The sequence below is a fragment of the Mytilus californianus genome, unplaced genomic scaffold, assembly GCF_021869535.1.
Source record: "Mytilus californianus isolate M0D057914Y unplaced genomic scaffold, xbMytCali1.0.p SCAF_37, whole genome shotgun sequence".
NCBI lineage: Eukaryota > Metazoa > Mollusca > Bivalvia > Mytilida > Mytilidae > Mytilus > Mytilus californianus.
The window spans coordinates 547,307-569,205 of NW_026262687.1; the positions used below are offsets into that span (position 1 = coordinate 547,307).

At 30.4% G+C, this 21,899-nt stretch overlaps 1 protein-coding gene across 3 annotated transcripts in view; it reads left to right on the top strand.

Moving 5' to 3' along the window:
- Positions 1–261: 261 nt before the first annotated feature.
- LOC127736802 (tropomyosin alpha-3 chain-like) overlaps positions 262–21,899 on the top strand; it is a 53,692-nt gene continuing 32,054 nt past the window's right edge. The window contains exons 1-4 of one of the 3 annotated variants that reach the window (XM_052247401.1): positions 262–277; positions 10,513–10,807; positions 15,878–16,043; positions 16,634–16,705. In XM_052247401.1, the coding sequence (XP_052103361.1) occupies positions 10,542–10,807; positions 15,878–16,043; positions 16,634–16,705 (504 nt within the window). In that variant the 5' untranslated portion in view covers positions 262–277; positions 10,513–10,541. Of the gene's footprint in view, positions 278–2,791; positions 2,808–6,699; positions 6,716–10,512; positions 10,808–15,877; positions 16,044–16,633; positions 16,706–21,899 lie in introns of those variants that run through there. The other 2 variants (XM_052247402.1, XM_052247400.1) reach the window with 2 other exon arrangements.

The window sequence follows — 21,899 nt, forward strand, 5'->3', positions numbered from 1 at the left end:
ATTTCCATTTTCATAAATGATCTTTTGTGATGCGTCTACTAAAAAATACAAGAATAATTGCAAACAAAAAAGAAAACATAATATTTATTTGCTTTTAAGAAAAAACCGTGCATTTTATATACAACATGCATCGTATAATCAAAGAGTATATAACATTTAACAATATTTGTGTTATCAGAAACGTCAATATCTTTTATAAACGCCCACAATCAATTGGTATAAAAGGAATCAGCATACATTCGATTCGTACATTTGAATTCTGGAATAGAGACGGAAGGTAGGGTTTGCATTCTTAATTTTATTGTAAATTTGCGGTTGATATAATCCTGTTATTGTATCAAAGGTTTCAACACGCTCTAAAAAAGTGAGGGTGTTGCAACATAGGATCAGGTTAAAAATGAAATACCAGTATGTACAATTTCAGAGAATCAAAGTGATTTTGGTAGATTTAATAGGACCGGACAATAATCAAACGGTATTTGAGTGGAAATACAAGCATGTCCGAAACCGGGAAATGCATGCTGCAAAAGGAATTTATTTTCAAAATAAGTCCATATCTCATTTACTTACAGTGGTCGTTATTGATTCTAAATTCATGTCGTTTCGTTTTTGGCATTTTTCTACCTTGGAGAAAAAAATGGGGGGAGGGCTAATAACTTAACTTACGATTTTCATCATGATTCAAATTTATTCTATTACGACATACGTTTGACCTCTAGTCAACGCTCCATCTTATTAAAGTGATGCTCTGAAATTGTTATGATTTTCTTTAGTTTGATCCACTTTACATCTCGTCGTAAATATGCATGACATATTTGCCACTGGACATCAAGGGAGCAATTTATTAATCAGCACCATTAAGTGATATATACTCATTAGGCGTCAGCAGATAATTATCTCAAGCAGTTTACCAATATTTATATATTAGATTTTTTAAGCGTTAATTTTAGCATTTCTTTTCTTATTTTTTTTTCTTTACATTTAATCTTTATGAACATGAAATAACGTAGTTCACATTAGGGGTTATATTATATCCTATCCAACCATACTAGGAGGAGGGGAGCAGAACAGAAAAAAAAAAATCTGCATTGAGTGGCAATAACGCATGGATAACCTGATAACTGATAAGAAGTAAACTGACATATTTAAAAAAATATATATATATTTGTTAATCTGACGTGGAGTTAAACTACATCTGATATTCAAAGTTTACAATTTAGGTTACACAACGTAACACATCTTATATTTTTACACACTTGTTAATGTTATGTGGTGAGATAATGCTAAATAATTATTCATTCGTGAATTGTTCAATGTTTCATTTTAGGCTTAAATAAACTATCGATTTGCCAAGGTATACACCAAATGTTGTCACAAGTGGTTCAATACCCTACAAATTGTTTGGATCATCCAACTTTTTTCCGGATCCTTTACGGGGATCGTGTTGCTTTTTTCATTCTTCTGTACAGTATTTTGTAAACTGTTTTCGGTCAAGTTGTGAGAAGTTTTTTATCATGCAATCGTTCGGTATTTGTGTTGCCTTCGCCTTTTGAAACCTGCTTATATTTTTACTCAGTGGTAAACTTAGGTAATTCACGAAATCAGTAATAACAATTTTCGTGTCACGAATGTTTTGTTGATCAGTCCGTTCTGGTTAATGAGCGAGTTTTGGTCCCATACATAAAACTATTTGACAAGGTTGAAAAAGTTTAAAATTTCTACGCAATGAATGAAATAATTTTTTTTTCTTTTTGAGGCTAATATCAGTATATACATTTTAAGGAGGTATACACCTTTTCTTATGATACTTTCAAATATCATACATTAAGGAATTCATACATATTATATTTATGTTGATCATTAAAGTTTAAACAAAACACATCTCCTGGATCGTTTATTGGGTTCTTGGCTCTACTCCATAGATAGAGTTTAACAAAGTGAATTAAAATCAAATTCGCATTAATTAAATCTACATTTAGTATCTTAAATAGTTTAGTATAGTGTTTGATAAGAAATTAGTATTATTCTCTTTTACTTCAATAGAAAAACAAAGGATATTAGGTATATATCGTTAACTGTTTGTTTGCTTCAGTATCTAAAAGTATGTATTTGTCTAATCGCTTACAGCCATAAATTGGTAAAGCCATTTTTTCAACACAATTTCAACTTCATTTTATTATATGACCTGTAAATCATTTGTTCGAGGGGACTGATGAGACTTCTGTAAACGACACGAGCGTCTCGTGTACAAATTGAAATGCTGATATGTTTTATGAATTTTTACAACCATACTATGAGTATTTCTCCGTACTAAGTTTCGTACATAATCTTAAAATGTTAAATAAATATCCTAGTTTCAAGAATAAAACATCATTGCATGGAAAAAATGCCGAAGCCATGTCAGTTTCGACAGAAGTCTGAATGCGTCTGTAAATCTATTTGTACATTATTTATGACATAAAACATTTCACGATACAATTTCAACCTACAGGATAGTCACATAAAATTAAAAGTGACTATAACAGATGATTTCCATTTTCATAAATGATCTTTTGTGATGCGTCTACTAAAAAATACAAGAATAATTGCAAACAAAAAAGAAAACATAATATTTATTTGCTTTTAAAAAAATAAAACGTGCATTGTATATACAACATGTATCGTATAATCAAAGAGTATATAACATTTAACAATATTTGTGTTATCAGAAACGTCAATATCTTTTATAAACGCCCACAATCAATTGGTATCAAAGGAATCAGAATACATTCGATTCGTACATTTAAATTCTGGAATAGAGACGGAAGGTAGGATTTGCATTCTTAATTTTATTGTAAATTTGCGGTTGATATAATCCTGTTATTGTATCAAGGGTTGCAACACGCTCGAAAAAAGTGAGGGTGTTGCAACATAGGATCAGGTTAAAAATGAAATACCAGTATGTACAATTTCAGAGTGATTTTGGTGGATTTAATAGGACCGGTCAATAATCAAACCGTATTTGAGTGGAAATACAAGCATGTCCGAAACCGGGAAATGCATGCTGTAAAAGGAATGTATTTTCAAAATAAGTCCATATCTCATTTTCTTACAGTGGTCGTTATTGATTCTAAATTCATGTCGTTTCGTTTTTGGCATTTTTCTACCTTGGAGAAAAAAATGGGGGGAGGGCTAATAACTTAACTCACGATTTTCATCATGGTTAAAATTTATTCTATTACGGCATACGTTTTACCTCTAGTCAACGCTCCATCTTATTAAAGTGATGCTCTGAAATTGTTATGATTTTCTTTAGTTTGATCCACTTTACATCTCGTCGTAAATATGCATGACATATTTGCCACTGGACATCAAGGGAGCAATTTATTAATCAGCACCATTAAGTGATATACACTTATTAGGCGTCAGTAGATAATTATCTCAGGCAGTTTACCAATATTTATATATTAGATTTTTTAAGCGTTAATTTTAGCATTTTTTTTCTTATTTTTTTCTTTACATTTAATCTTTATGAACATAAAATAACGTAGTCCACATTAGGGGTTATATTATATCCTATCCAACCATACTAGGAGGAGAGGAGCAGAACAGAAAAAAAAAATCTGCATTGAGTGGCAATAACGCATAAGCGTACAACGACGGCAGTCTCGTCTAAGTGACAAAATTTGCTGATTTAAGTTATTTTTTATCTGGTATAATAGTTGTTATAATAGCAGCCGAACAGCCGAACTGACACACCCTTTTAGCAAGGGTATACTGTCGGACTTGAGAGGTCCATAGATGTCAATATTCTATACCCAAGTCAAGCCTTTGGTTTTGGATAAAGTGAGATAAAGGTAAACATTAATGTGGCAGCTACCCAAGGACACAGACAAATCAAAATATTAAGAGTCAACTTAGTCTTTTGTTACAGAAAGATGCGTATACAGAATAAGCTCAAAACTGTCCCCTGACTAAAAATTATGGAGTTAATTTAACAATATCTATCTAATTGCGCAGTAAGCAATCAAAGGTAAACACTTATCGTAATAGTTTGAAAAAAAAGCCTGGGCGCTTTCTCAAATTTTTATATACATGTACGAAAAAGATTATCTGATGAATGTTAATATGAAAATCTAAAATGAACAAGTTGGTATATCTTAGATCGTGCAGTACTTGTTAAGATTTATACACATTTGGTCCAGACAAAAAAAATTGCATTAGCTGAAACTAGTAAAACAATTTTGCAACGTCTCACATAATGTGTGTACTCTATAACGCACCTACACTTCTTAATGATTTTAAAATTTAATAAACTAACAACTGCAATATTTTCAGCAATTGTGTTCCAGTTTAAATACATGCGATATAAACTTCAATTGCTACTTTTTATTGTCCGGTATTCATTTTCTACTCAAATGGTCATTCAAATTTTGTTTGTGCTATTAATATGTTTTGCTGTTGACACACAAATCTCGAAAACAATCAGTGTTTTAAACAGTAGATACATACAAGATGTGTGTTTCATTTACACGATAAAGGCATAAAGAATCCATTCATACATCATTTTTTCCTGGGTATTCAATTGTTTTATCATTTTGAAAAATAGATATTGTATCACGATATTATCATGTACGGGTTGATTTTATAATGTATTTATCAATCAAATATTTAAAAGAACAAACTTTTTTTTTTCGTCAACCACTTTTCAATTACTGTCAATATCCAACAAAGAAGGTACTCTCCTTCCAAAAAAATAACCACGACTTGATGTTGTACTTGATTACATTCCATCATTTTAATCCCTTTTGGAATGTGAATTAAATGTCGATAAAACTGTAAAAGATTATAGGGCATATGTACCAAATTTCTCCTATAAAAAGTTTTCTTTCATATTTAAGATATCAGAAATCATTTAAAATTCGTTGAGATGGTTATCATATTATCATATTATCCTATTATACTTTTTCCGAAATTTAAAATAAAGCTTTTGACGGAAAATGTTTCGATTCAATTGATGTTTCCTTTTTGCTATAACCTGGTAACTGATAAGAAGTAAACTGACATATTTAAAATATATATATATATTTGTTAATCTGACGTGGAGTTAAACTACATCTGATATTCAAAGTTTACAATTTAGGTTACAAAACGTAGCACATCTAAATCTAATATTTTTACACACTTGTTAATGTTTTGTGGTGAGATAATGCTAAATGATTATTCATTCGTGAATTGTTCAATGTTTCATTTTAGGCTTAAATAAACTATCGATTTGCTAAGGTATACACCAAATGTTGTCACAAGTGGTTCAATACCCTATAAATTGTTTGGATCATCCAACTTTTTTCCGGATCCTTTACGGGGATTGTGTTGCTTTTTTCATTCTTCTGTACAGTATTTTGTAAACTGTTTTCGGTCAAGTTGTGAGAAGTTTTTTATCATGCAATCGTTCGGTATTTGTGTTGCCTTCGCCTTTTGAAACCTGCTTATATTTTTACTCAGTGGTAAACTTAGGTAATTCACGAAATCAGTAATAACAATTTTCGTGTCACGAATGTTTTGTTGATCAGTCCGTTCTGGTTAATGGGCGAGTTTTGGCCCCATACATAAAACTATTTAACAAGGTTGAAAAAGTTGAAAATTTCTACGCAATGAATGAAATGTTTTTTTTTCTTTTTGAGGCTAATATCAGTATATACATTTTAAGGAGGTATACACCTTTTCTTATGATACTTTCAAATATCATACATTAAGGAATTCATACATATTATATTTATGTTGATCATTAAAGTTTAAACAAAACACATCTCCTGGATCGTTTATTGGGTTCTTGGCTCTACTCCATAGATAGAGTTTAACAAAGTGAATTAAAATCAAATTTGCATTAATTAAATCTACATTTAGTATCTTAAATAGTTTAGTATAGTGTTTGATAAGAAATTAGTATTATTCTCTTTTACTTCAATAGAAAAACAAAGGATATTAGGTATATATCGTTAACTGTTTGTTTGCTTCAGTATCTAAAAGTATGTATTTGTCTAATCGCTTACAGCCATAAATTGGTAAAGCCATTTTTTCAACACAATTTCAACTTCATTTTATTATATGACCTGTAAATCATTTGTTCGAGGGGACTGATGAGATTTCTGTAAACGAAACGAGCGTCTCGTGTACAAATTGAAATGCTGATATGTTTTATGAATTTTTACAACCATACAATGGGTATTTCTCCGTACTAAGTTTCGTACATAATCTTAAAATGTTAAATAAATATCCTAGTTTCAAGAATAAAACATCATTGCATGGAAAAAATGCCGAAGCCATGTCAGTTTCGACAGAAGTCTGAATGCGTCTGTAAATCTATTTGTACATTATTAATGACATAAAACATTTCACGATACAATTTCAACCTACAGGATAGTCACATAAAATTAAAAAGTGACTATAACAGATGATTTCCATTTTCATAAATGATCTTTTGTGATGCGTCTACTAAAAAATACAAGAATAATTGCAAACAAAAAAGAAAACATAATATTTATTTGCTTTTAAAAAAATAAAACGTGCATTTTATATACAACATGTATCGTATAATCAAAGAGTATATAACATTTAACAATATTTGTGTTATCAGAAACGTCAATATCTTTTATAAACGCCCACAATCAATTGGTATCAAAGGAATCAGAATACATTCGGTTCGTACATTTAAATTCTGGAATAGAGACGGAAGGTAGGATTTGCATTCTTAATTTCATTGTAAATTTGCGGTTGAAATAATCCTGTTGTTGTATCAAAGGTTGCAACACGCTCGAAAAAAGTGAGGGTGTTGCAACATAGGATCGGGTTAAAAATGAAATACCAGTATGTACAATTTCAGAGAATCAAAGTGATTTTGGTGGATTTAATAGGACCGGTCAATAATCAAACCGTATTTGAGTGGAAATACAAGCATGTCCGAAACCGGGAAATGCATGCTGTAAAAGGAAGATATTTTCAAAATAAATCCATATCTCATTTTCTTACAGTGGTCGTTATTGATTCTAAATTCATGTCGTTTCGTTTTTGGCATTTTTCTACCTTGGAGAAAAAAATGGGGGGAGGGCTAATAACTTAACACGATTTTCAACATGGTTCAAATTTATTCTATTACGACATACGTTTTACCTCTAGTCAACGCTCCATCTTATTAAAGTGATGCTCTGAAATTGTTATGATTTTCTTTAGTTTGATCCACTTTACATCTCGTCGTAAATATGCATGACATATTTGCCACTGGACATCAAGGGAGCAATTTATTAATTAGCACCATTAAGTGATATACACTCATTAGGCGTCAGTAGATAATTATCTCAGGCAGTTTACCAATATTTATATATTAGATTTTTTAAGCGTTAATTTTAGCATTTCTTTTCTTATTTTTTTCTTTACATTTAATCTTTATGAACATGAAATAACGTAGTCCACATTAGGGGTTATATTATATCCTATAAAACCATACTAAGAGGAGGGGAGCAGAACAGAAAAAAAAATCGGCATTGAGTGGCAATAACGCATAAGCGTACAACGACGGCAGTCTCGTCTAAGTGACAAAATTTGCTGATTCAAGTTATTTTTATATCTGGTATAATAGTTGTTATAATAGCAGCCGAACAGCCGAACTGACACACCCTTTTAGCAAGGGTATACTGTCGGACTTGAGAGGTCCATAGATGTCAATATTCTATACCCAAGTCAAGCCTTTGGTTTTGAAAAAAGTGAGATAAAGGTATACATTAATGTAGCAGCTACCCAAGGACACAGACAAATCAAAATATTAACTTAGTCTTTTGTTACAGAAAGATGCGTATACAGAATAAGCTCAAAACTGTCCCCTGACTAAAAATTATGGAGTTAATTTAACAATATCTATCACAACAGGAACAATTAATTTAATATGATTTACTGTTTAAGATATCCTAACAGGCACAAGTGTTTGGTTGAAAAACATCGCCTGCCATTTTTTTCAAATGCGATCGGTGGAAATTAAAGAGGATTATTATAAACCAGTAAAAGAACAACACTTCACTGTATAGAATAACGGTAAAATAAATGATGATAATGAATGACGTAAAATAGCATATTAAAGAATATTCAGGACAATTACATGTAAATATAATATGAGTATTAACCCTGCTTTGTACTAGATTGACACGCTGGGCCAGATTATTTTACGCGCAAATTCACAAGAAACCTACCCGGAAATATTTCTGGCTCCGAGCCGACAAGTCTGTGCTCTTACTGTTAAATACCGCTAGTTGAGAGTTGAAACAGCAAACACATGTACCAATTTTTACGTCTTTGTTAGATCCGGTCGAGATTCGAACCAACGACCTCGCGATCTCGAAGAGAAAACACACACGAAACAAACAGGAGAGCGATAGTACAGAATATCATACCAAAAACTAATGTACACAGATAAATAAAATACAGTTTCACAAATATTTCACAGTTTCTAAAGTTAATAATTTTGAAAACTACACGTAAATATGGATGGCCGACTTCAGAAAAGATTTCAGGGATCAACGCCCTCTGAAAATTAAATATTTTTTTCACCAATTATTTAAGGGGTGTAGATGTTGATTTTCTGTTTTTATTCAATATACCCTCAGATTCCAGTGATATTCTAATTTTCACGTCCTACCTCAATGTCTACCTTCTATTGCAAGATCTACCTATTGTAACTAAGATTTATATGTTCTCGTCATGAACATGCGTGAAATATTTGCCGCTGGAGGTAAAGCAAACAACAATCAACCAACTCCATAAATTTTTCAATGTACATGATGTACATAGTACACGAAAACAGGATCTTGTATAACGCTAGTATGTTAATTTTCTATTTTAAATAACTCAATGATAGTTCAAACGTTTTGCAATTTACTACATAGCTAAACACCTAAATTTTTTTTAAATTTTTTTTGCTATGATTCTTATCTACGATTTAATTGAGATTAATGATATATGGTATTGTCAGGCGATTATAAAACTAAGAAAGGTAAAAAGCTTTTTTCAAGTTGTTTGTTTATGTTACATTTAGATGTGAAAAGGCAATGACGGACGACTAAAATAAAAGTGTTTGTTTTCATATAATACATTGTATTTCAGTTTAAGAATGACGACCAACCTTGCGAAAATATCCCATCTATACACGTTTTTATCGAGCCAGGTATGATTGCTACCGAGACAACACTCCATAAAAGACCAAATGTCACAGAAATTAACAACTATAGGTCACCGTACGGCCTTCAACAATGAGCAAAACCCATACCGCAAAGTCAAACCTAAAAAAACGATTTATTAATTAATTGGACTGAACAGACTTCACTAATTATTTTGCATTTGCATGAAACGTAGTGTAGGAAAATTAAAGAATCAAAACCATAATGAACATTTACCTTAATATTGTGAAGGACCTTATGCATTTAGGTCTGTTCGATTGAGAAGTTGTCAAACAAGCTGTTTAGTTTTAAACAATATTTTATTTTCAAAAGTGCACAAAATACAATTATACAATATAAATACTGGGATTCGGAAACAAGAAGAACTTATATAAATCCGCCTCCCTTTAAAAAAGATGACAAAATTAGGAACATAGTATAAGAAACTCGTATAATATAATTTTCAATTCACATAACATGTTTATTCAGTGGTTTGCCCGTTACTCAGAAGCTGTTTAAATAGCTTATTGTTGAAAGAATTTACTTACTGTTTTCATTTGGTATGGTCTTAATGAATCTATTTCATGATTACTGACAGATTAAAAACATCATATACATATATAAAAAGAAGTTTTGGTGCAGAACATTTATTGGTCAGTTGTAAATGAGGTCTGTATAGGGTTTTGATTTCCTCATTTATAAAATAGAAAATCGTTATATTGAAAAGTTGGAATTCAAAAATATAAATTTAACCCTAAATTTCATAAAACTATCCTATGGTTTTTTTCTAAATGCTAAAAAAATATAAGAAATAAATAATTAAATGAGTAATGACATTTAATCGGTCCGTTTTGAATGCAATTAGGTAACTGTTATTTGTCTATATCAGCCTGAGTACTGTTTAACTATAATTTGAATATATTTATACTCCACCAATTCGGGAGAATTAGGCTTCTGCAAGTGTTTTTAGTGTACTTTTATTATGTTTTGACGGTTTGTAAGTCTGTAAAAGTTCAATGATTAAGTTAAATTTGACATTTAAAGACCTCCTAAAAAAAGAGCTGTTCAAATCTTAACATCCCTTTTTGTTCGGAGATCTTTTAATGTCAATATTAACTTATCATTGAGCTTTTACTATTACTAAAAAAAATTAAATGATAAAAAGTTATATTTGCTATTCATTTTACAACTAAAGATAATACATAAGTTTTCTCTCAATCTGATTGTAGTTTAATATTAAATTAATGTATCATTGTGTGCTCAGATTACAAGTTAGGAAATATGCACGAATAATGTAGCTGTACTGGTATTTCACCCATTTATCTTGTAGATAAGAGATAAACAGTTGAAATAAGGATCATGGCTACTCAGGAAAAGGTAGAGAGCATGGAAAACTATTTTATAGAAGAGATGCGGGGCCTCAATAAAAGAGCAGTGAATTACATTTTGACGGAAAGTGTAAAAAAACAAGAAAATATTCAATCACAAGTTGTACAAGTGAAGTCACAGATTACAAAACAGCTAATAGAGTACAAAGAAGAAGTAAGCGAAAGATTGGAACAGGCTGGAAAAAGAGAAGAAATGACCGTACAGCTTCATGCAGAGATAGCCTTTTGGAAAGAAAGGTAGGCTATACCCTTCTGTTTCCATTATTGTCAAACAAAAATAACAGTTATGAAAAGGCTGGTATACAACTTGAGCAGCGATATACTACTGTTGGCTTTATGTACAGAAATCGTAGGACTCTCCTTTACGAGTCTCAGTCATCGTCTATAACGTCTCCATTCCGACCAAAAGTAAAGACATACCTGTACAGCAAGTTAACTTGCTAACCAGACATTTTGACTAGTCAAATTTAACCTGTGATAGGATTTAGGACTGCTCTCACCAGTCCTAGGACCACAATCAAGCTAACTTGAAAAGCGGAGTTGGTCCTAGGACTATTTTAATGACTGCAGAAAAAGTTAACTTCGATACCAGTCCTGCAAAAAGTTAACTTTAATGTTAACAACTCTGATCAAAGTAGATCTGATTTAAAGTTAATTTTTGGCTGGTCTTCTCAACACCAAGTTAACTTGTAATCAGGACTACTCCACATATATTCATCAAATATTGTTAAATGTCTTTGTATCTTAATATAAACAATTAAGATTAAACACATGTGTGCATAAAGTACGCATAAAACTTTGCTTTGTTATACAAATTTTCACCGTTTGTTTGCCTTTTTATAAATTTAAAACAGCATTGATGACACTGCTAACGTGCATTAAATATATACTTCAATACATATATATTCTGTAAGTCATACATGTATATAAATGTATTCTATATATAATGTTTACGTTCTGTTTTGTTTTAAAATGTAGCTATTTAAACTTGGTTATTACATAACAAAAAATGACAATACTAGTAACAAATAATTCATTAATTGTATAAAATAATCAGGATAATTGAAAGCAATATTGATGTACAGTTACAAATATATATCATGTGTATTGTGGGCTATCATTCAGAGTGCCTACATTACTATTGTATCTCTTTCTGCTTCAGTTAACAGTGCCAGCATGTCCTTTTTTATTCAAATAATTGAATCATCACCAACAATCAGCAGTTTTTATATCTCAGATTAGACAGTATAACAAAATTGTTTAACCGCATCAACCAAAACTAACTATATTTGCAGTGTATTATGTAACTGTTTATGGCCGCATAATAAATGAGTTATTTGTTTATGTCAGGATGGATTTCATATATACCAATGACAGCAATATTGGATCACAATGAGTTTAAATTTTGTCCGCATCGATTAAGAGTGCCAGCATGTCTTCTTTTAATTAAAAATATTGAAGCGTACCAATAAGTAATTAGTTTTTATACCTCAGGCTGGCTAGTGTAACGAAATCATTTAGCTGCATCAACCAGAAATGACCACCTTTGCACTTCATTGTGTAAATGTATATGACCGCATAATACATCATTTTTTATGTCAGGATTGATTGCATAATACCGATGACAGCAATATTACATCACAATGACTACACATTTTGTCCGCATCAATCTAGGGTGCAAAAATGTCCTCTTTGTATTCAAATAATGACGCGTATTAATAATTCAGTAGTTTTGATAACTGAGGCTGACCCGTATAATAAAAATTATATGACAGCATCTACCAAAAACTGACCATATTTGCATTTTATTATGTTAATTTACATGGCCGCATAATAAATCAGTACTGTTTTGTTTTATGTCAAATTGATTGGTTAATACAATCATGACAAATGACAGCAATATAGGAACATAATGACTACTCCACTTTGTCTGCATCAATTTACAGTGCCAGCTTGTTATTTGTTTATTCAACTTTTTTTAAATTTTGAATCGCTACAGAAAAAAAAAATTAGTAGTATGAATGTCTTAGGCTAGCTTGTATAACAAATTGTTGACCAAATCAAACAAGCCTGATCGTATTTGCACCTCATTAAGTAGGCTCTTCTCATCATTTTTATGTGATGATAATTATCATCATCCATTAAGATGTCAATCCAATATTTACCACTTCTATAAAAAGGAAAGTAAAGCATTTTAAAGATAGCTCTAATAACACCTTTTGTAAACATCTGGTCCATTGAAATACATCTTGCATGAAATTTACTGAACTATTAAAAAGTTAAGAAATGTTTCAATAGTACTGTGTAATGCTTGGAAAGAAATATCTAGTCTACACAAACAAGTAAATGTTTTCAATATTCATTTTTTTCAAATACAAAAAAAAAAAAAAAAACTCAAATTTTATGTTTAAACAGTCAGGGGCGTTACTTAAACAAGTTATTTTTTTAAGTTACTTATATAAGTAATTTTTGTTTTTAAAAATAATAAAATTACTTAATAGAGTTATTTTAAATTTCAATAGAAGCATAGACCAAATGTAGTTTTCATGAATTTTTACATCATTTTATATCATAAAATAAAGAATTTATTAGATTTGAGAGGAGTATAGAGATAAAGGGTTACTTTAAAAATAATGACAAAAATATTACTTGAATAAGTTATTTTATACATTTTTGAAAAAAATAGTAATAACACTTATTGAAGGAACATATGTAATTGATTTTGGTTACAAGTTATAAATAACTTCAAGTCTTAATTAATTCACAAGTATCTATCTATTTATATCAGTCTACCTTCAAGATTTTGGAGGAAAATGATAATTTAATAGTCCCATGAGACCAATCTTTGACCCAGAAGCGTCAGTATGAAAGATAAGTGCGTCAGAAAGTTAATTAGTGTTTCAGAAGGATTAGATTTTATATTTCATGGGAAAAATAACCAGATGACTGTGAAAATTTGTTAAAGCTACTAAAATCTGTATAATTGGACACCTATAAAAATAATATTCAGAAAAGTTACTTATATAAGTAATATTTAAAATAGCCTCGTTTTCAACATTACTTGTATAGGTAATTTTAATTGTTACTTATTTAAGTAATGCCCCTGACTGGTAAATAATACAAACATAGCTTAAATCTATACTTGATAAATAAAAAAATGATACATAAAAGTCATCAATGACAGAATGTATGGTAATTGATTTAGTTATATACAATAGAAAAAAATGGCTACTTTAAGAAAAGTTTTAATTCGTAATTGGAAGGCTAGGTTGCAAGTCTTTTTAGAATATAATAATTAAAATATATTGATTTTATAGTTCATCAATACTCTATATACTTCACCTTTTTGATTTTGTTTTTATGATAATAAAATTGATTCAGTGGACCAAAAACTTTATAACAAACATTTATACTTTGTACTGGAATCCCTATGCAACACAACTTCTTTTTTCAAAATATTCTATATATGATATCAACAGGAAAGTATTGAGAAGTTGGTTTTTTTAATACTGCTGATGTTTCAAAAATTATACACAGATTAAATGAAATTAATAAGAAATGATGAGCTTGATAATGTAGCTCCAATATAATTTCTTATTATTTTTTCTATTGACTTTCCTTTTCTTTTTCATAGCTACAAAATAACTTAGAAAAGTGCAAAAATTAACTGTAATGCTCAGACCAATAACCATTACTATGATATATACCATATTGTTAAATATACCAAGTATTAGGGCATCTTTTGTAGGCACATACATTGTAGCTCTTTATTTTATTATAAACTATATTTCTTTAATACAAATTGATGTTTATAAAAATGTCAACTTATTCCTTTAAACTATCTCTTTTATGCTTAATCAAAATGCAGAAAGTTATTATTACATTTGATTGCCTGAATAATAATTGCAAGATTTCCATTTCATATCAACTTCCTTTTGTTCTATCTATTAATTGATCAGAAGAGCAAATCATCTTTAAAGTGAGAAGTCATTTGTAAAATTTCTATTGCTGACTGCTAAATATTTCGCCGTTATCCTGTTAAAACGAGTACATTAAGTGAGAGCTCTATAATGAATTTTTCTAATTTCCTTTTTGTTCAATACTGTTGATTCATTATTATTCGTGGGTTTCTTATTTTCGTGGATTTCGTTGGTACATGTGAACCACGAAATTAAATGTCCAACGAATGACAAATTGCTTTTAGGCTTGTATGCAGAGTTTGGCAGAACCAAGAGATTAATTATCAAGGAATATGCAAGTTTTGCTTTATCCATGAAATTGGCACCCATGAAAATAAATGAATCTACAGTTTTCTGTTTTGTGTCGTTAATATGTTCCCACATATATCTCATGTTTAACCTTTTGGAATAACTCGGTATTTTTTTAAGGCAATTACTCAATATTTCTGCAATACAACAAATACAGTGACGTATGTTCGTTATATACATAAATTTGAATGCAGACATTTTATAATAATATAAAATTTATTCACATTTTCGAAGTTGTCAAAACGAGACTTATGTATGCTGTTTTAAGTAGAGTCCACGGAGTCAACACGTTGATAAAGTTTGTGATAAGGTCAGTTTGAAGGGATTTACTGAAAGTTAGTCAATGATAATTGGTTTGATGTTATGTTAGAATTGACATATCTCATTTTCATGAACTTTTTTTGGCTAAGCTCCTGAATCTTGATTTATTTCAATAAAACTTATGCTTAATTTATTACAAAGTTTGTCATTAGCTGAGTTAAAGGGATATCGATAATTGTAGTCAATCCTATATGAAAGGCAGATATATAAGGATTGACACATCATATTGCCATGAAAACTAATTAGCCCTACCTCATCAGTTATAGTCTATTGACTATGAAACTTATGCTTAGTTAACATGTTAAAGATTGTAACTATGTCAATTTAAGATGGACCACGTACTGCCGCAGATATTACATATTCTTATATTTACTGTTTTTGCTCAAATAAGTCGAAGATGTACCGGCTATGATAAGTCTCTGATACAGTGTATTTGATATGGACGTGTTAAGACCATTCTAAATTTTCGGAGATTCATTTCACTTTCTATTCAACCAAAGGATAACTATGGAATTTGAAAGTTTTTTCAAAGTTTCTATGCATTTCCATTTTAATGTAACTATATTTTTTTAGTATTACAATTATAAACAGGCGAGATACTTTTATGTGTCAACAATTTATTTAGACTGAGGACGATTCCGAGCTTCGCTTATTGTACAGCCACAAGTTTTAAGTCTAGGCTTTATAAATGATGAAAATAATCTATGAATGTTTACAGGGCAAATACTTTGGATGCTAACAACAGAAAAATTTTCGAATCAGATCAGGACATGCGGAGTGAAAACGCAAAATTGGAAAGGGAACTAAAAGTAACCAGAACAAATTATGAGCGAAGTATCGACAAATTAAAATCAGCTGAAGAGAAAATCGAAGAACTTTCAACGGTAAAATCTAGTTAAGGCTTTTTCAATTTCTGCATTAAGACAACTTTATAGAAACTAAGTTTCTCCATATAATTTTTTTTATTAATCAAACCACTGTAATATGAAACTATGTGAAGTTCAGTGAGATCTCTACGCTAACTGTTTTGAAAATCTGATATTTCCTTATCAACTTGGAACATGTGTATATATGTCATTTTGTGTGTGTACTTTACAAAGAAGTAACTTATATCTATATCCACACACACATATATATATATATATATATATATAAATATATGAATAGAAATTAAACGTATTTGCAGTGTTTAACACACAATTGAAATTGAAATATATTTGTTGTCTTATCTTTTTTTTATAATGGTAGACTTTAGCTTTTTTTTTAAACTCAACCAATGTCACTGCAAATGTCTGTCCATATTATATATTGTTCAGCTTATAAAACAATCCCTTTTTAAGATAAACATGTGTAAAAAAAATGTTTACACAACACACGACTTTTGATCTTGTATTTAATTGTATTATATTCATGAATGTACTACGTTTATATTTATTGAAAAAAAGTTGGTAAACGAAGTCATTTTCATTTTCAGATCAAAAAAGAAAATTTCACATCCATTGAAGTAATGAAAAAGGATCTCCACTATAAATTCAATGAAATAAGGGTAAGTCGTCATTTTTCCGCTATTTGAATTTATTTTTCAATTGTACAGTTATGCCTTTTGCAACTTATGACATGACTGATAACGAATAACTTTGACAAGTGTTTATTGTGCTATATATAGTACTTTTTAGATAGTGATTCGATATCATGTATATTAAATGGCAAATTTATGCCCTTAATCCTATTCATATTTGAAAAAGCTTAAATAATTTAGTATTTTGGTCTTCTGGTAGATTGTGTTCATTATATCTATCCCTTTTTTTTTTTACTTTTTCTTAATATAATTACAACAGCTAAATATATACATTAAGTTTCACATTCACTATTGCTTTTATATCTATTGTTTTTTACTCGATACTATTAGTTTTTCATTATTTCAGTTGTTGGTTTTTGGTTGGTGGCTTTGTTTAATAATGCTTCATAAATATAACGTTTAGCAAATATCAGTTTGGTTTCTTAATGAAACACTTTTTCATTTTGTTCTATCTAATTGTTAGATAATATTATATGTATGAATACGAAAATCAGCAATACAATTATTACAAAAATATATACATAATGAAACCATCTAAACGTTGACGTATGGTGAAATGTGCCAAACCCGTTCGATATTTGAGAAATTTTCAACCGATAAATAAAAACAAACAATGATATAATCATATTGGCAATATAAATAAATAATCATTAAAGTGTATATAAAACCTAGATGGATTTTATTACACATATACCATTTTTTTAAAGGGATATACTGATGAACATTTTTTTACGTAAAGAATTAAAAATTAAAAATTAAACAAAAATGGGGAGATTACGCCAAGGATTGATTTAACAACTATTATAAAAAAAAACAGAAAAAGAAGAAGAAGAAAAGACAAACTAAATTAAACAAAACATTGCGATTGAGAAACATGAACACCTCCACTTCGAATAAAACTAATTGAACTTTAGTTTTGAATTTTATTATTCTTAATATAAATATTTGGGATTATCAACTGCCTTTAGTAAAATGATACGAAAAGACTATGTAGCAGAATTAAAATGTGCGTCTGCTACATTTTTATTCCGTACACTATCATCAACCTTTTCCTGAAGACATAAGAAACAAAAATCTATGCACGAATTCAAAAATTAGTAGTCTTATTGATTTCATATATCTCAAGAGTTTCTCAAATGATATTATTAACTTAAGGTTTAATGAAAAAGGGTATGATAGCTCGCAATTTGAAGGTAAGCAAACCCAAATTGAAACAAGAAATTTACGATCAGTCACTTTACTTCAGATGTACATCTAAGTTGCAAAAAAAACCATTGATTTCTGTTAACATAAAGAATAAGATTGGCTTGGTCTGCTATCTAAAGTGTTATATATTGGAAATCCTTGATACACGTGAAGTATCGCTTATTGACGAGTCCTACTTATTTGTAGACCTAAAGGATAAAAAACTTATGATAAGAAATTGTATAAAATGAAATATCCATTCTCTTTTGTGTCTATTTGCAAGGTTGTTTGACGGGGTTGTACTCGATGTATAAAGTCAACAGGTATATATATATATATATATATATATATATATATATATATATATATATATATATATATATATAAACAAGTCTAAATTGAAAACAACATTCAAACCTATGATTGCGTTGGATAAAAATCGCAATTTTTATTCGTGTGCATGTAAAATAAATTTCGTGGTAGAGGGGTCTAAATACAGCACAAGCAACATTTTTCAAAAGACCGAAAAAGTATATTTTAACAAAACGCATTTGACTAACAGGTCGAACAACTGATGTTCTTAAACCCTGCTGACTGCAATTGACGATTGCCAAATAAATTGATCACAAGATGTAACAAAATAGATCTTTAAAAATAAATTTATATCCAAACAGAAAACAATAAACTTTCGGCAAAGATGGTAAACCACAAACATGAGGTGCAAAAATTAGTACACCATATCCGGATTTCGACAATTAATGTCTCTTCAGTGATGCTAGGGATCGAAACGGTATTTAGAAGGCCATATAATTTTCCTCAATTTAGGATAGACTCCCGAATTTTAAAGAGTCGAAATGGGATGAAAGGATTATATAAACCGCAGGGAAAATATAATACAGGCCAAAACGAAAAAATATAAACAAATCTAAATTGAAAACAACATTCAAACCTATGTTTGCGTTGGATAAAAACCGCAATTTCTATTCGTGTGCATGTAAAATAAATTTCGTTGTATTTTACATGCACACGAATAAAAATTGCGGTTTTTATCTAACGACAAATAAGTACGGTAGTTAGATCTGTACGAATCACATTACAAAAGGGACATGACAGCATACGTTGACGATGATGTTTTTTACAAAACTATCAAGACTGTAAACGTTTGTAATAAGATTTGGATCTTTAAATATGTTTACCTCAAGCATCAGTTTACGTTTTGTTCATCTTGTGCAGTATATGTTCCTTTGGAATTTCAACCAAAGATGAAGAACTGAATTTTCCATCACTGTATTGGATACCTAAACTACATAAGTGTCCTTACAAACAACGGTATATTGCTGGGTCTTCCAAGTGCTCCACGAAACCTCTTTCTGAATTATTAATATCTATTTTATCAGCAAACAAAGCCGGGCTCCAAAGTTATTGTGAAACTGCCTATTCTAGATGTGGCGTGAATCAGATGTGGATACTAAAAAATTCCAAAGATCTTTTAGAGTACATACAATCTAAGACTCTCTCATCTTGCAATAGTATTAAAACATTTGACTTTTCTACACTTTACACAAGTATTTCCCATTCCAAACTAAAAGACAAATTGAAAGAGTTGGTATTACTTTGTTTCATTTAAAAGAATGGGCAACGTAGACACAAGTATCTTGTCTTGGGAAGGGATAAATCCTACTTTGTAAAGAATCACTCTGATTCAAACAAAAAATTCTCTGAAACTGACATTATAAAGATGCTTGATTTCTTGGTTGACAACATATTTGTTACGTTTGGAGGACGTATTTTTTCAACAGACCGTCGGAATTCCAATGGGAACCAATTGTGCCCCTCTTCTTGCCGACTTGTTTCTTTATTATTATGAGGCTGACTTCATACAGGAACTTCTTAAGAAGAAAGATAAGAAGTTTACAATATCCTTTAACTATACGTTCCGCTATATAGATGATGTTCTCTTACTAAAAAATACAAAATTTTGTGACTTTATTGAACGAATCTATCCCATCGAACAAGAGATAAAGGATACTCCAGATACAGTTAAGTCTGCCTCATATCTTGACTTACATCTAGAAATTGACAATGAGGGTCGGTTGAAAACAAAACTTTACGACAAAAGAGATGATTTCAGCTTCCCAATTGTGAGCTTTCCATTTCTATGTAGCAACATTCCAGCAGCGCCTGCATACGGAGTATATATCTTCCAATTGATACGATATTCCCGGTCTTGTATTTCCTATCATGATTTCATTGATGGAGGATTGCTGTTCACAAGGAAGCTATTAAACAAAGAGTTCCAAATGGTGAAGTTGAAATCATCCCTTCGTAAATTTTACGGACGCCATCACGAGTTAGTTGATCGTTATGGAATAACCGTTTCACAGATGATATCGGATATGTTCCTTATGTCGTAACTACAATACCCTTCCCGTTTCACGAATGTGACCTACCGAGTTAGACTATTTACTGGCTTTGTAATAACATAAGCAACACGACGGGTGCCAGATGTGGAGCAGGATCTGCTTACCCTTCCAGAGCACCTGAGATCACCCCAATTTTGGTGGGGTTCGTGTTGCTTAATCTTTAGTTTTCTATGTTATTTCATATATACTATTATTTGTCTGTTTGTCTTTTTATTTTTGGCCATGGCGTTGTCAGTTCGTTTACGATCTATGAGTGTGACTGTCCTTCTGGTATCTTTCGTCCCTCTTATATATATATTTGTATAGTGAATATACTTTTTCACTTGTTTGGTAATTTGGAAAATGTGGTGTGTGCTGTATTTAGACCCCTCTATCAAGAAATTTGTTTTGGATGCACTCGTATATAAATTGCAATTTGTATGCAATTCGATCCTAGGTTTTCAATTTAGACTTGTTTTATTTTTTGTTCGTTAAGGCTTGTATTATATTTACCTTTAGGTGTCTATATAATCCGTTTATCCTATTTCGACTGTTAAAAACTCAAGAGTCTATCCTTAATTGAGGTACATTATATGGCCTTTAAAATACCGTTTCGACTCCAAAAATCACGAAAGGACTATAATTGTCGAAATCTGGATATGGTGTTCCAATTTTTGCACCTCATGTTTGCGGTGTACCATCTTTTCCGCAAGTTTATTGTTTTCTGTTTAGTAATAAATTAATAATAATACATTTTGTTAAATCTGGTGATCCGTTTATTTGGCAGTCGCCATTACAGTCAGCACTTTGAAGAACAACCGTTGTTCGACCTGCTATTTAAATGCGTTTTGTTAAAGTCTGCAGCCTACAAATAGTCATTCTAGATGTCTAGATACATTAAAATAATTTGCAACCTGCATATGAGTCCAACCTGCTGTCAACACCCCAATAGCTTGCTCTCTCTTATTTTTGCATAGACGGGGCATTGACTTTCGTGTAACTTTTTTCAATTTTCCAAGCGACATTTTATTAACAATATTGTTCGACACATTTAATGACCAAAAGGACAACTAGATTCCATCTTTACACAGGTAAATGAAAACAAAATATAATTTCTTTGAAATCAGAAAATGACGTCACGTCATTCAAAATGATTTACACGTGAAATAATTTGGTATATTAATAATTCAGGTCACTAGTTTTAATCTTGAAAATATTTGAAATTAACATATGTTTGTTTTAGTTAAAAACCAACGTAACGTTTCTTTTCTTGCCAAATTACAAAAAAATTCTCACGAAGTCTACAAAAAGAGTCGACATGAATCAGCAATACAAACCTGACAGTTTTTTCCCCCCAAATGAATCGTTATGTAAACTTGTTTCAAAATCTGTTTGTTATCTTGATATGGATGGACATAAAGTCGGCCTGGCAAAATTGACATTATTAACACTACTGAAGCTCAAAATATGTTGTTTCCTGAATTCATAAGTATTAATATTAATACCACGTTGGCGATAGAGACTATTTGAGGCTTTTTATTTCCACATGGCTTTTGTATACAAATTCGGTAAAT